This window comes from Vigna angularis, chromosome 10 (genome assembly GCF_016808095.1).
Source record: "Vigna angularis cultivar LongXiaoDou No.4 chromosome 10, ASM1680809v1, whole genome shotgun sequence".
Lineage (NCBI taxonomy): Eukaryota > Viridiplantae > Streptophyta > Magnoliopsida > Fabales > Fabaceae > Vigna > Vigna angularis.
In genome coordinates, this window is record NC_068979.1 from 9628190 (window position 1) to 9641722 (window position 13533).

At 36.0% G+C, this 13533-nt stretch overlaps 3 protein-coding genes across 5 annotated transcripts; all 3 read left to right on the plus strand.

Annotated features, from left to right (window-relative positions):
* On the plus strand, window positions 1–4692 carry LOC108335754 (protein root UVB sensitive 1, chloroplastic). Its single transcript, XM_017571888.2, has 6 exons — window positions 1–1101; window positions 1660–1716; window positions 1899–2097; window positions 2653–2768; window positions 3306–3482; window positions 3971–4692. The coding sequence occupies exons 1-6, from the start codon at window positions 157–159 to the stop codon at window positions 4259–4261; spliced, it is 1785 nt and encodes a 594-aa protein (XP_017427377.1). The 5' UTR covers window positions 1–156; the 3' UTR covers window positions 4262–4692.
* A 257-nt stretch (window positions 4693–4949) lies between these two features.
* On the plus strand, window positions 4950–7756 carry LOC108335755 (lysine-specific demethylase JMJ32). 3 transcript variants are annotated; one of them, XR_001832783.2, is made up of 4 exons: window positions 4950–5700; window positions 6159–6334; window positions 6923–7009; window positions 7087–7142. XR_001832783.2 is itself a non-coding variant. In XM_017571889.2 (4 exons), the coding sequence occupies exons 1-4, from the start codon at window positions 5047–5049 to the stop codon at window positions 7224–7226; spliced, it is 1041 nt and encodes a 346-aa protein (XP_017427378.1). In that variant the 5' UTR covers window positions 4950–5046; the 3' UTR covers window positions 7227–7756. The 3 variants fall into 3 exon arrangements, 2 of the variants coding, with proteins under 2 accessions (XP_017427378.1, XP_017427380.1); XM_017571889.2 differs by having other exon boundaries at window positions 6939–7009; window positions 7087–7756; XM_017571891.2 differs by lacking the exon at window positions 7087–7142 and having other exon boundaries at window positions 6923–7022.
* Window positions 7757–10295: 2539 nt separating this feature from the next.
* LOC108335407 (pentatricopeptide repeat-containing protein At1g31790) lies at window positions 10296–11710 on the plus strand. Its single transcript, XM_017571421.2, has one exon. The coding sequence runs from the start codon at window positions 10377–10379 to the stop codon at window positions 11625–11627; it is 1251 nt and encodes a 416-aa protein (XP_017426910.1). The 5' UTR covers window positions 10296–10376; the 3' UTR covers window positions 11628–11710.
* The last annotated feature ends 1823 nt before the right edge of the window (window positions 11711–13533 follow it).

Below are 13533 nucleotides of genomic sequence, written 5' to 3' on the forward strand. Positions count from 1 at the left end.
TCGCGAACAGTGTGAAGAAAACAAAGACTGTATAGTAGCGGCATGAACAATGAGCATAAGCGGTCACATTGACTGAATATTATTACCCTAAATGCGATGATGTCAAAGTTTTGACCTTTCTTCCTTCCCTATTCCCGTGCCGGCGGAACCACCGAAATGGGCTGCGCCAGCACGCCCTTATCCGCCTCTCTCTTCACTTCTCTTCCACTTCGCCACCGTCTTCCACCGTCGCCGCCACATTTCGCCTCCGCCGTCTCCTTTCGTCCTAAACAACAAACTCCTTCTCATACCTCTCGCCTTTCGGCCCTTCCTCTGTTATTCAAAGGCAGCGGAAACAACAACAACAATAATAACAATGGCAACGGTGGTAGTTGGGGTAATCCCTTTGATTCCAACGATTCAGATTCAAATTCAAATTCTCATCGCATCCTTTTCCTTTCGCTCCTATGTTCTTCCTCCGTATGTTTCTTCTGCCACCTCCTCCAGGTTAAACTTGCAAACGCCAAAACCTGGTCTTCCTCTACCGACAACGAGCTTTCGTCTGAACCCGTTTGGGAAATCAGAGGTGGCAAGTGGACCAGGCTTGTCCCTGATCCCACCAACGATGTCTTTGTCTCCGCAAACCCGGGGTTGTTGGCGGAGTTACAATCCCTCAAGCCTTCACAATTTTCAACCTTCGTGTGGCTCAAGTGTAGGGACATCTTCACGCGATTAATGCTTCCAGAGGGTTTTCCCGAGAGTGTGACGAGTGATTACTTGGAGTATTCTCTTTGGAGAGCAGTTCAGGGTGTAGCTTGCCAGGTTAGTGGAGTGCTGGCAACGCAATCGTTGCTTTATGCTGTTGGACTGGGAAAAGGGGCTATTCCAACTGCTGCTGCCATCAATTGGGTGCTCAAGGATGGAATTGGGTACCTTAGTAAGATCATGTTGTCAAACTTTGGTCGCCATTTTGATGTTAACCCCAAAGGGTGGAGATTGTTTGCTGACCTTCTTGAAAATGCTGCCTTTGGTTTGGAGATGTGTACTCCCGCTTTCCCTCAGTTTTTTGTGCTCATTGGTGCTGTGGCTGGGGCCTCTCGCTCTGCTGCTTCACTGATTCAGGTTATGCCAGTTTTTAGTGTATGAAGGTTTTGCTATGTCTTTCAAGTCTTTTTGTTTAACACGGGAAGAGAATGTTTTGGCCGTTCTGGTTTAAGTAAGAGTGATGCTCATTGAAATGAAGTGTTTAAGTATTATAATGATAATGATCTGCACAAAGTTCTTACCTTTTGATTTTTGTTTCCAAATGTGTGAATGATTCAGCGTAGTTATTAGGATCATGATTTGCAGATCGAATCGTGCAATTTGAAATAATTTTGATTTGGCCAACCAGAAATTTTTATCATTTGATATGAGCAACCTTTTTGTCTAGAGAGTGTTGGTCAAGCCACCTATGTCTTGTGTAGTAATCTGTACTTTACATGATGATTCAATTTCAATTGTGCTGGTGTATCAGTAAAATGTTTAAACGAATACAATGCATGTTGAAACTAAGTGTTTAAGTATAGCAATGATATGGTATGTATAAAGTGATTAATTTGTTTGTTCTAGCCTTACCGAGTTGGTCGTTTCTTGTATGATAACTAACATTGGAGGTTTGTACTGATTTTGTCTTCACAGGCCTCTACCAGGAGCTGTTTCTTTGCTGGTTTTGCTGCTCAAAGGAATTTTGCAGAGGTGAAAACTTGATCATTTCTTCTTTATTGACTAGGAGTATTAAGTTATTGACGCAACACCATGGTCATTTCATTTTCTTATTTTGGTATCCATCTAATGCTACAAGTGACATGATTCATGAGTATTCATTTGACATATGTGTTTTTACCTATATTCTTCTGAAAATGACGGTGGATTTATAGGTAATTGCTAAAGGGGAAGTGCAAGGAATGGCAAGCAGGTTTATCGGTATTGGGCTTGGTATAGGATTGGGTAACTGCATAGGCTCCTCCACACCCCTTGTTCTTGCTTCATTTTGTGTCTTGACTTGGATCCACATGTACTGCAATCTGAAGTCATACCAATCCATTCAATTACGGACTTTAAATCCTTATCGTGCAAGTAATTTCTTCTCCCTAGCTTACGCCTGCTTGAACACAATCATGTGAGAGCTGTGTTACTGTTTCTCTTTCAGAAATAATTGGTTTACTTTATACTGTCCATGAAATATGGTGATATGTAAATATCAATAACATAGGAATGTTGGTCAGGTATTGTTAGTTCATAGCTGTCTGGTAGCTGCTTATAAGTAAGGAAGATTCTTGTATTCTAGACGGGTGAATCTAGATTGATTGTTTATGACATAAGTGGGTGCGCATATTGTTTGACCTTTCTCTGTTCTCTCCTCTTTCCCTTAAACCACCCCATTCTGTTTTGTTCTCTCTTCCCCTCATCTGTCTCTGTCTTTCTGTTTCTTTCATCTCTTCCGACTAAATTCTATATCATATGGAATATTCTGAAATGTTTTCCCTGTGGGGATTTAATTTTGTTATAACATTGGAAGTTTTCTTTGGTTGCAATATTTTTTCGAGGGCTTGGAAATCTGGAAATGCTACTAGGGACTGATTTTTCCTCAAAAGGTCAAAACTTTATGTGTTTTGTTGATTATTTTGACAGGTTTGGTTTTCAGTGAATATCTACTCAGTGGCCAGGCACCTCCAGTTAAAGATGTAAATGACGAGGAGCCACTATTTCCAGCAGTACCCATATTAAATGCAACTTTTGCAAACAAGGTGAGTTACTATTGCGTGTGTTAAAGTTGTGAAATTTAAACCTCTGAAATGAAAGCTCATGTCTTCCAGGTTCAAAAGTTTCTGCTTGCTATATTGTGTTTCTTTTTTTTTTTGGTAATGGCTTGTGTAATTTTAAGGTTCTTTCTGTCGTCTTCTAATAGCCCTTATCACTTCTCAGTTCAGGCTGGGGAGTATCAGGTCATATGTCCGTGTGTCCCTTGTTATGATGATGATAACTTGTTCGAAAACTTACATTTTGCATTTTATTAGAGTTTTAATAAGGTGGTTGTTCTTATGCCACCTGTAAGTTCACTAATTTTCTCAATGCTAGTTGAGTATAGGAATTCGAAAAATAAAACATGTAAGAGTGACCAATAAAAGGTACTGTTATTTACAATAACATTACAGCATCTATACTCTTCCAACATCAATTTGATTAGGCTGCCCTATAGGATGGACGAGTATCAGAAATGATTGATATTATGTTTAGCATAAAATAATTTTTTAAATATTTTGGCTTGTTTACTTTTGTAATAGGTACAATCAATTGCTTTATCATCTGAAGCAAAAGACGCAGCTGCAGAAATTGAACGTCGTCTGCAGCTTGGATCGAAGCTCAGTGAAATTGTCAACGGCAAGGAAGATGTGCTTGCCCTCTTCGGGCTTTATAAAAGTGAAGGGTACATCTTGTCTGAGCACATGGGAAAATTCTGTGTAAGTTGGCAACGAAAAGACTTTTTGAAAAATAAGAAACAAATGAGTCCAAGACTTTAGAACTAAAAAGCCACGTTAACTTTTCTTGTCAGTTACCGTTGTTACAAAATGTTTACAGCTGTTATCCTTGTTTTTGGTTCCATCTATTTCTGAAGTTTTTTTTATTAATAAACTTATGCAGTGGGGAGCTCCAAATGTAACGACATATCTGTAATACACAATGAAACAACAGAAAAGGCTACCAATTCATTTTTTATCTTGTAGCTTTTCTTTTCCTTTCTGAGCTGGTCTGTTCTTTTCCTGTCTATAAAAATCTAAAGCTATTGCCTGAAAATGTCGTGGTTTATTTGTCAAACGGTTTTCCCCTTGAAGTATTATTAGCAAAATAGTATATCAAGTTTACTCTTTTCTCAATTTGAAAGGCTATTTTATATTTTAATTTTTGCGGGTGTGTATCATGGGTCTAATAATGTGTGTTTCTGGTTCAGGTTGTACTGAAAGAAAACTGTTCACAGCAAGACATGCTGAAGGCACTGTTCCAGGTCAATTACCTTTATTGGCTAGAAAAGAACGCAGGAATTGGAGGAAAAGGAACCCTGAATGATTCCAAACCTGGTGGGAGGTTGCATATATCTCTGGATTACGCAGAAAGGGAATTCAACCATGTTAAAAAAGATGGAGAATCGGTAGGTTGGGTCACAGACGGGCTTATTGCAAGGCCATTGCCAAATAGGATTCGCATTGGTGACACAGCATCCTCAAACTCGGTGAGTAGCTGACATGGCCAAAGACTGGTGGTTTTCATTCCTGACCACTTGCATAACTGCTTGGGGAAGCTAGTTGGACTCAACATGTCTTGAAGATCAGGAGTGGTTGGTTCTTGGCCATCGTTGTTTGAGCAGTGCATCCCACGCTTGCAATGCTTGCAACAGAGTGAATGGCGCCAAGATAGGCCACAACTAGTTGAAGCCATATGGTGACATGGTGTGGCAAAACACCCACTTTGCCTATTCTCATTGTCAGGGAAATGGACTGACCCGGAAACAGTCACTTGGCTGGGAAACAACACAGCTTTTACTTTTGAGATTGCACCCCATGGATAGATTGAGTTGTGCATTTAAACAGTCGACATTTTTTCTTGTATCGCAACCAAACCTGTATAATATATGCTACAGTTCAGCAAAATCTCATACAAATGCATTTCGTTTCACATATTTTATGTATCTAAACAGTTATTGTCCTTGCCACAAATGCTGTCAGGCCATTCATTGCCTTTATGTTTTACCTAAAAAGCAAAACATGATCTAACCATTTACTGAATTGTAAAAACAAAATGTAGTCTCGTAGAGAAAGAGCGCAGAGATCTTTAGAATGAAAAATGCTATAGAATCAATGGCCTCTTGGTTGTTTAACTTATCCAGAACGTAGGGAAACGAATCATAAATTTCATATCTCGATCAAAAACTATGTACCTGCTTCCATTTTCGTTTCACGTTATCATAAACCCCACATTACGTATAAAACGCTCTAGAACCGTGTTCCTGGGAAAGTGATAGTTAGAAAGATGAAGGAGATAGAGGAACTGTGGAGGGAAGTGAGGGATTTGAGCTTGGGAAACAGTGGAAGAGTAGAGAGACTAGATTGTCCACCTAACCCAGTTGAGTTCCTGAGAGACTTCATCACCCCAAACAAACCATGCATAATCTCCAACGCCATCTCTCACTGGCCCGCCCTCTCTTCCTGGCCCAACCACTCCTACCTCTCCCAAACCCTCTCCGCCGCCACCATCTCCCTCCACCTCACCCCCACCGGCGCCGCCGACGCCCTCTCTCCTCTCCACTCCTCCCTCTGCTTCGCCTCCGCGCACGTGCAGCACGTGCCCTTCCCCGAAGCCCTTAGCCTCATCTCCAATTCCGATCCCCGCAAGCTTGTGGCTTATGCGCAGCAACAAAACGATTGCTTTCGCTCTGAGTATTCGTCTCTCGCCGCTGACTGTGACCCCGACCTCGGTTGGGCCACCGAAGCTATTGGCTCTGAGCCCGAAGCTGTGAACCTTTGGATTGGTAACCAACATTCCCAAACCTCGTTCCACAAGGATCATTACGAGAATCTCTACGCTGTTGTCACTGGGGAGAAGCACTTCATCTTGCTGCCACCCACTGATGTTCATCGCTTGTACATTCGACAGTACCCTGCTGCCACTTACTCATATTCTTCGGTATTTTCATCCCATCGTTTTTTATTCAAGAAAATAAGTACTTTTCTTTCTATTCATTTCATAGGTTGGTACCATCATTTATACTTGAAGTTTCTGACAAGTAACTATGCTGAGGCTATCAACGTATAAATTTTATATGCCCTGTATATTGATGAAAGAAAGGTACACCATATATACTGCTATAACATGTGGATAAGAAGGAATAAAAGAAAACAGAAAATTGTACAAGAGCATAACCACAATACAGCTCATCATATTCTAGAAGAATTCTAACTATATTCTGAAATGCAAAAACGAGGTAGCAGGATGTGCATTGTGGCCCATTTCTGTTTCAGCAGAATGTTGTTTTTGGGATGAATTGGGCTCTTTGTCTACTATTGTTGACGGGGTCTTGGGTTTACTATAAGAAGTGTCAGTTTTTGGAGTTGATTTGGTTTGGGTGTTGAGTTTGTTTGTAGGATACAGGAGAGTTCGATTTGGAGCTTGAGAGGCCAACAAGGTATGTGCCTTGGTGCAGTGTGGATCCTTATCCTTCTGAGGAGACCGTGGATGATGAGATGGCCAAATTTCCCCTGTACTTCAATGGCCCTCGGCCTTTTGAATGTACTGTGAAGGCTGGGGAGGTTCTCTATTTGTAAGATTCCCTTGCTCTTTCGTAGGATGTTCTTTATCATTTGTGCCAATCTTGTGATGCCATTCTCTTGTCTAACCATTTTGTGATGCCATAACATGTTCAATTCGTGATTAAGCAACTTGATCTTGCTATATGTAAAGCTCATGAAACACGGGGTATTTCATTCTCAAATTGTTTTGTGGAGCAGGAGATTTTTTATTCCCCTTCTGAGCCTAACAGCTTCTAAACTCTTCATTTCGAATTCTGAAGTAGAGAAAAAAGTTATGAACTCTTAGATAGTAAATTTGAACTTATGATTAGGTCACTAGGCAGGATGTTAGTTGAAGTTACATATCTACGTTATGTTCCTAGTTCATGCAGTATAACTTTCAACTAATCCATTTCGTCTAATAATGTATACTTAATGGATACAGTGATTGAGTCATTTTATAGTTTACTAGAATAATCCAACTCACTTAAAGATCTTTGCCACGCTTACTAATCACCATTAGTACCTGATTGTTAGCTTGAAAGAAGAATATTGGAAGTGGGAATTAACCTAGACTTTAGTTTGCCTATTGATTATCCTTTCTGTGGTATATGCTGAAGGAGCAAACTAATGCAGGCCTAGCATGTGGTTCCATCATGTTAGACAGAGTGCGGATGATGGAGGATTAACTATTGCAGTTAATTATTGTAAGGACCCAACCTTCCCTTTTCAGTTCCAGGTCCAATTTTAATCAGAATTTTGATGCTACATATGTCTTGTGCAGGGTACGATATGCAGTTCGATATTAAGTATGCTTATTTCAACTTCTTACAATCTATTCAATTTCGATCTACTCCAAGTCCATTGCTAAAGGATAAATTGGCTGACGAGATAGATTCAGATCCTGATGAATATGAATCTTGATGAATTCTCATTTCTCAGCCGGTCGTATTTAATGAATTGAATTCAAGTGAATGCTGAAGACCAAAAGTAAATGGTACTTCATCAAACTCCTTCAGGAAACAGTGTGAGAAAACATTATTTCTCAAAACGTGCAGCTACATGTTCGACGGTGACATGACTTTGCCTAGTGCCACCACAATTTTGTCCTTCATTTCTAACACATGATGCCCATTTTCCCCATTACCATGTTCTTTTCACCCTTATTGCTGGGCTTTGCTGTCTTGTTGAGCAAATTGTCCCAAGACAGGTTGTGCTGTGTCTAGTGCCACAAACAACCCATTGTTTTATACATTTGTGTTCTGCAATATCCATAAACTGTTTAGCATCTGTTCTCAAGATAAATTATGGATGTTTCTGTTAGGAAAAAATGTTCTGTATTACTGAAGTGAGGAAATTATTATATTTTTGTTTTATTTTAGAAGACTCTTTTTTAAGTGTGTTATATGAAAAAGCTAAAATGTGGGATAAAAATGATTATGAATAATAAGGTTGAATTTGAGAATCTTTTATTTTTATAGTTTCTCTCTCATGTTTATCTATGCCTTCTTGTCTCTTCTGACTTCTCTTTTCTCACTCACTACTGTGTGACTTGTATGGAAAAAATGGTTTTTGTTAGTTTATTAATAGTCGTAGTGGCTCTTCAACAATTATCTCTTTATCCACTGGTGACTTTTCTCAACGGTGTTTTGCAAAAAGAGATTTATATGGAGCAACTTCCCAAATTTGTTGTTCAGGAAGAGTCTTTTGGGTTGGTATTTTATCTTCTATGTTGTCTTGCAAATCATTAGTAATTTAGTGTTACTCGAGTGCTTGATATATAATTTGTATGCACCAACTTGAGAGAGAGTGATAAATATATTATCTTTATTTTATATTTATCTTTTATCTTTAGTTATTTTGTCATTATTTTATTTATATTTTGGGATTAACCTATATTTTTTCTATTACAAATAAAAGACCCTGTATATATATATTCAATACAAAAGAGATTAATTATATATATATATATATATATATATATATATATATATATATATATATATAATTTTTTCATTATATTTAACAGTTTCTTTGTCTATTAAATTCTTGAATTTTGCTTTTGGTTTCTCCAGATTATTTCCCTCATTTTCGTCATGTGTTTTGGTTTCTTGAATGGAATCCATTAAGTGTTGTCATGTTTAACAACGTGGACAATCTATCTGATGATTAGCCATGCGACAGCATAATTATCTGTCACAATCACGTGGAGTGCAAGATGCTTCTTTTCAGTATTTTATTTTATTTGTTGAAAATTATTAGAATTTGGTTTTAGCTCTTAAATTTTGCTAGTATCTAAGTAGTTTTTTCTACCAAATAACTACATATTCAAAATCGGTTACTTTTTGTGTTTATCTTTTTTCTATATCTATTTATAGATGCAGAAGTTGTCATGTTTCACTACTCCCATTCATTTCATGTGTGATGTCCAAAAAAATGTTAACTATTCCAATAAGGATAGTGTCATAGTAATAATTACCATTAAATTCTTCAAAGATAATATCATTATATAAGACATTATATAAGGCTGATGAAAGAAGCTATTGACTTTAAGTTTCGCATGTATTAAAGTATGACTAGTAATTGTGTAACATGTTTCAAAGTCATTTGTTATCATTATTTTTAATAATAATAATAAATACTTTTAGAAAAGTATTGGAAGCAAATTTGTTAAGAAAAAAAAAAGTTTAAACCCTGCTTGATCGTCATATTTAAATTGAGTTTTAAATTTTGTAAATTATGTGAAATTAATATTTAAATTAAGATGGTATATTAGTTTTTGACATGAGATTTTGTGCACTTCAGTTAAGGATTTGTAAACTAAATAATAGGGTTTAGAGAAGGAGGGATTTCAAAAGAGAATTAGGGATTTGGAATTCGAAGACGAGACTATTAACGAAGATGCGATTTCGCGTTTCAATTGAGGTTTTTTTTTTGTAGTTGCAATTGAGTTTGATGATTTGTTTGCAAATTGATGGATTTACCATGGTTGCGCGAGAATGAAGACTCGCGATTCACGTTTTTTGGATTGACTTGAGTTCCCATGAAAGATTATGCGAGTTAGGGTTTTCAGACATGATTGAGATTGCAGTTTCATGTTCTTGGGTTTTGTTGTTGCAGGTCCGATTAGGAGGGAGGAAGAAAGATGATGAGGGAAATTTTGTGTGAACAAAGAAGACAATGGTGTGTTGGAGCCCGTCGGATTCTACTACATTTTTCATTTAAGCACTTTCCAATAATGTCTTGTTTAGGGTAGTTGCAAATTTTGAGGTTTTGAAAATTTAAACTTGAGTGAGATTTAGGGAAAAATTTTTAAGAAAAAAAAAATCTTGATATATATGATTTAGGAGGGAAGAAGAAAGATGACGAGAGAGAAATTTTATGCGGGCAATGATGTAGTATAGACTATTGTGTTCCCAAAGAAAAAAGGAGTTCAACAGGAAAAGATAATAAGTAAGAGGTGAGAAAGACGATGATGGTACTCCAGTTTTTTATGAACTAAAATGAATTTATGTTTGTAAAAGTATTGAAATGAAAAAAAAAATTCTAATTTCAAATTCTAATTTAAATCATATTTCTATATAATATAATTATCCACGTAAACATATTTATTATGCACCATATTATCACATTTTAACTAGAAATAAGTAATTATTACCATTTTACAAAATTTAAAATTTAATTGAAATAATTTTTAACAAAATTACTTGAAATTTTCAAATAAATATGATGAACAAGGATTTAAAAAAAAAAAATTAAGTAGCTACGAGGAGTGTGGATTTTTTTCACGTGAAAAGAACAGTGTGGATTAAAAAAAGTCAACCTGGGATGAATGATTTTATGTAAATAACCTCATATTTAAGTGGTTTGAAATGTTTGTATGTACGCAATTTTTTATTTTCTAAATATATTAATTTACAGTATTTTTTTACTCTAAGCTAAAATAAAAAAAAAGTATTAGTTTGTTTTTGAAACTGTAAATACTTTAAAATAAAAATAATTTTGAAGTGCTCTGTTAATTTCTGGAAAGGAAGAGACAGAAACCTGATAGAAGAAACATTCATCACTTGAAGAATGGTACGCATCACTGCACCTGTACCAACAGTAGCAACCCACCACCTATTCTTCGACCAAAACCTTGATCTGAAGAACAACAACCTAAGTAGTTTGCCTTCTCCCAGCCATCAACTCGAGCTTCTACCACCGCTGCGCTACCCCATTCACACTTTTCCGCGTCCCCTCATTCCTCAAACAACTACTTTCACCATGAAGGAGCCAAAGAAAAAGAAAAGAAAAGAGGCTACAACCTCAGACATATTGCACTTGATGGACGCTCTACCTTTTCCTATACCCGTTGACATCTATACCTCATTGATAAAAGAGTGCACTGTTTCCGGTGACCCAGAAACTGCCATTGAGTTGTACACCCACATCTCCAAGAGCGGCATGAAACCCCCCTTGCCTTTCCTCAATCGGATTCTCATTATGTTTGTGTCCTGTGGCCTGTTGGAAAATGCACGCCACATGTTTGACAAAATGCGTGTTAGGGACTTCAACTCTTGGGCGACCTTGTTTGTTGCGTACTATGATAATGCTGATTATGAGGAGGCTACTGCTGTTTTTGTCAACATGTTAGGCCAATTGGGTACGTTGGAGTTTCCTCCGTGGATATGGGCTTGTCTTCTCAGGGCTTGTGCATGCACTTTGAATATCCCTCTGGGATTGCAAGTTCATGGCTGGTTGTTGAAGTTGGGTACTTGTGATCATGTGCTTCTCAGCAGCTCTTTGATAAACTTTTACGGGAGATTCACGAGCCTGAAAGATGCGAGTGCGGTCTTCAATGGGGTGTCGCGGCATAACACGCTGACTTGGACGGCTAAAATCGTTAGTGGTTGCAGGGAAAGTCATTTCTCTGAGGTTTTTGGCGACTTCAGGGAGATGGGAATGCGAGGGGTGAAGAAGGACTGCTTCACGTTTTCTAGTGTTCTCAAGGCGTGTGGAAAGATGTTGAATCAGGAACGATGTGGTGAACAAGTCCATGCTGATGCCATCAAACTTGGGCTGGTCTCGGATCACTATGTGCAGTGTAGTTTGATTGCCATGTATGGAAGATGTGGGTTGTTAAGAGATGCAAAACAAGTGTTTGAGATGATCCGAGAGGAGAAAAAGGTTGATTGCTGGAATGCTATGCTTTCGGGTTACACAAGGAATGGTTTCTACATTGAAGCTGTTAAGTTTCTGTATCAGATGCAGGCAGCTGGAATGCAGCCCCGGGAATCTCTGGTTAAAAAATTAAGAATTGCTTGTGGCAGTACTCAAACATGAATTAACTGTATGAAAGTATATTATTGTACATTAACAGTGTAAAAAAATGTTGAATGGATACCCCAACCCTTCTTATATATATATATTTTTTTCAAATTGCTTTAGAAGTTTCCCAAAGGAATGAATATGTTATTTACATAATATTGTATAAACTGAGGCCTCGAAATCCTTAGGCAGAAGAAAATAAGTAGTATAGTTTAAAACCTAGCTGAAATGAAATACAAGGTCAAAAGTATCGGATATTCTTCATAATTGTAAGTGAGAGATCCGAATGGTTGATTTGATACTGCTAAAAAATTAAAAGGGTAATCACAACCTCATCCAATAATAGCATATCATATACTTGCAAATTGCATTGCAAGCCAACCGACTAGAATTTGTAACTTTCCGGTTGTCGTTTGGTAGAAAGGAAAAAGGGAGGGTAAGTGGAAAAGAAAAATATATTTGATAATTCAAGTTGAAAGTTTATCCAAATCCCAACACACATATCATATACTAAACACATTCAACCAAAAACTTGAAAAGAAATATGAAACTTTCATTTAAAAACACAATAAAATATAAAACTTTATTATCCAAAATAGAAGAAAACATTTTATTAATAAGATAACACACTAAGAATGTGAGTAATATGCTAACTTAAGACTAAAAATATATATAAAAAAGTTTAAAACTTAATTATCTATCAATTGATCTTTGTTATTTATATAAAAAAAATCTAAATAATTAATACTAACAACTCATAGGTAGAATTACTAACAACCTACATTAAATATAAATATTAAAATAATCAATATTTGTAATTTAAAAAGTAAATCAATATATACATGTTATTGACTTGACATATTAATTTATGATATTATCTCTCTCATGAAGTATGATGTTTGAAATAAGATACAGAAATTTATAAAAATATATTTTGTCATGGTATATTATCTTTAAAAGTGATTTAAATAGTTAGTGAAATATAAAAATAACGTGTGATCTTAAAATATATGAGAAAACTCCAAGAAGGCATGAGAAATTCCTTACAAGTTATAGAAATTGTGGACCACAAAAAGTGAAGTAACTGAGTGGAATGGTGGTACCTTACACTCCACTTATGATTTGATTCATCTTTGAACAAATAGTGAAATTGAAAGGAAGTGTTACTAAAACCAGAGCCACACAACTGTCTTCTTATCTCCTTCTTCCTCCTTCATTGGGGACATTTTATTCCGCCTGCTTCTCCCGTTTACAACCATCAAACATAAAAAATCTCTTTATCCATTCAACGAATCATATTAAAATTATTTAAAAATGAGTTTTCATAAATAGTTCGAGTTTAATTGGATTGTAAATATTTTAATTTTATTGAATTTAATTTGAATTGAATTGAGGGTAGGTTAATCTCGTTATTCATCAACAATAATATGACTTTTTTTTTATAAGTTTTTTATTAAAATTATTTATTATTTTTTAATTATATAGGTTCACAATTTGATTTTTTAAGTATCAAAATATTGTTCAATAATATTTAAATACTTTAGATGTTTAATTTTGTTTGCCAAGTTATATAAATTATACTTTAATTTTTAATTACTATTTTTATAATAATATCTGGATAATTATCTAAATAATTTGATTCCATCATTGTATAAAATATACAAAATTTTTATGTATTAAAAAGTGAGTTGAATTGAGCTAATACTTTCTTTTAGCTCAACCCATAATGAGGTAACTTGTGTTGGTCAGATGGACTAATTTTGATAACTTTAAGTTTGTGTATCAAAGTCTTTTTGAGAAGGTAAATGTATATTGTTAAATTGAATGGTGATAGAACTGTTTATGGTTAGAAATGATTTTATTCAAGAGTGTACTAACATAGAAAAAAACTTATGAAAAGATCGTTAAAAACTGCCAGTTT

Excerpts from the sequence above, each read along its gene's own strand:
- LOC108335755 (XM_017571889.2), top strand. The coding sequence starts at position 5,047 with ATGAAGGAGATAGAGGAACTGTGGAGGGAAGTGAGGGATTTGAGCTTG. Across the intron at positions 5,701-6,158 it reads CCACTTACTCATATTCTTCG|GATACAGGAGAGTTCGATTT; the intron begins GTATTTTCATCC and ends GTTTGTTTGTAG. Across the intron at positions 6,335-6,938 it reads GCTGGGGAGGTTCTCTATTT|GCCTAGCATGTGGTTCCATC; the intron begins GTAAGATTCCCT and ends AAACTAATGCAG.
- LOC108335407 (XM_017571421.2), top strand. The coding sequence starts at position 10,377 with ATGGTACGCATCACTGCACCTGTACCAACAGTAGCAACCCACCACCTA.
- LOC108335754 (XM_017571888.2), top strand. The coding sequence starts at position 157 with ATGGGCTGCGCCAGCACGCCCTTATCCGCCTCTCTCTTCACTTCTCTT. Across the intron at positions 1,102-1,659 it reads CTGCTGCTTCACTGATTCAG|GCCTCTACCAGGAGCTGTTT; the intron begins GTTATGCCAGTT and ends TTGTCTTCACAG. Across the intron at positions 1,717-1,898 it reads CTCAAAGGAATTTTGCAGAG|GTAATTGCTAAAGGGGAAGT; the intron begins GTGAAAACTTGA and ends GTGGATTTATAG.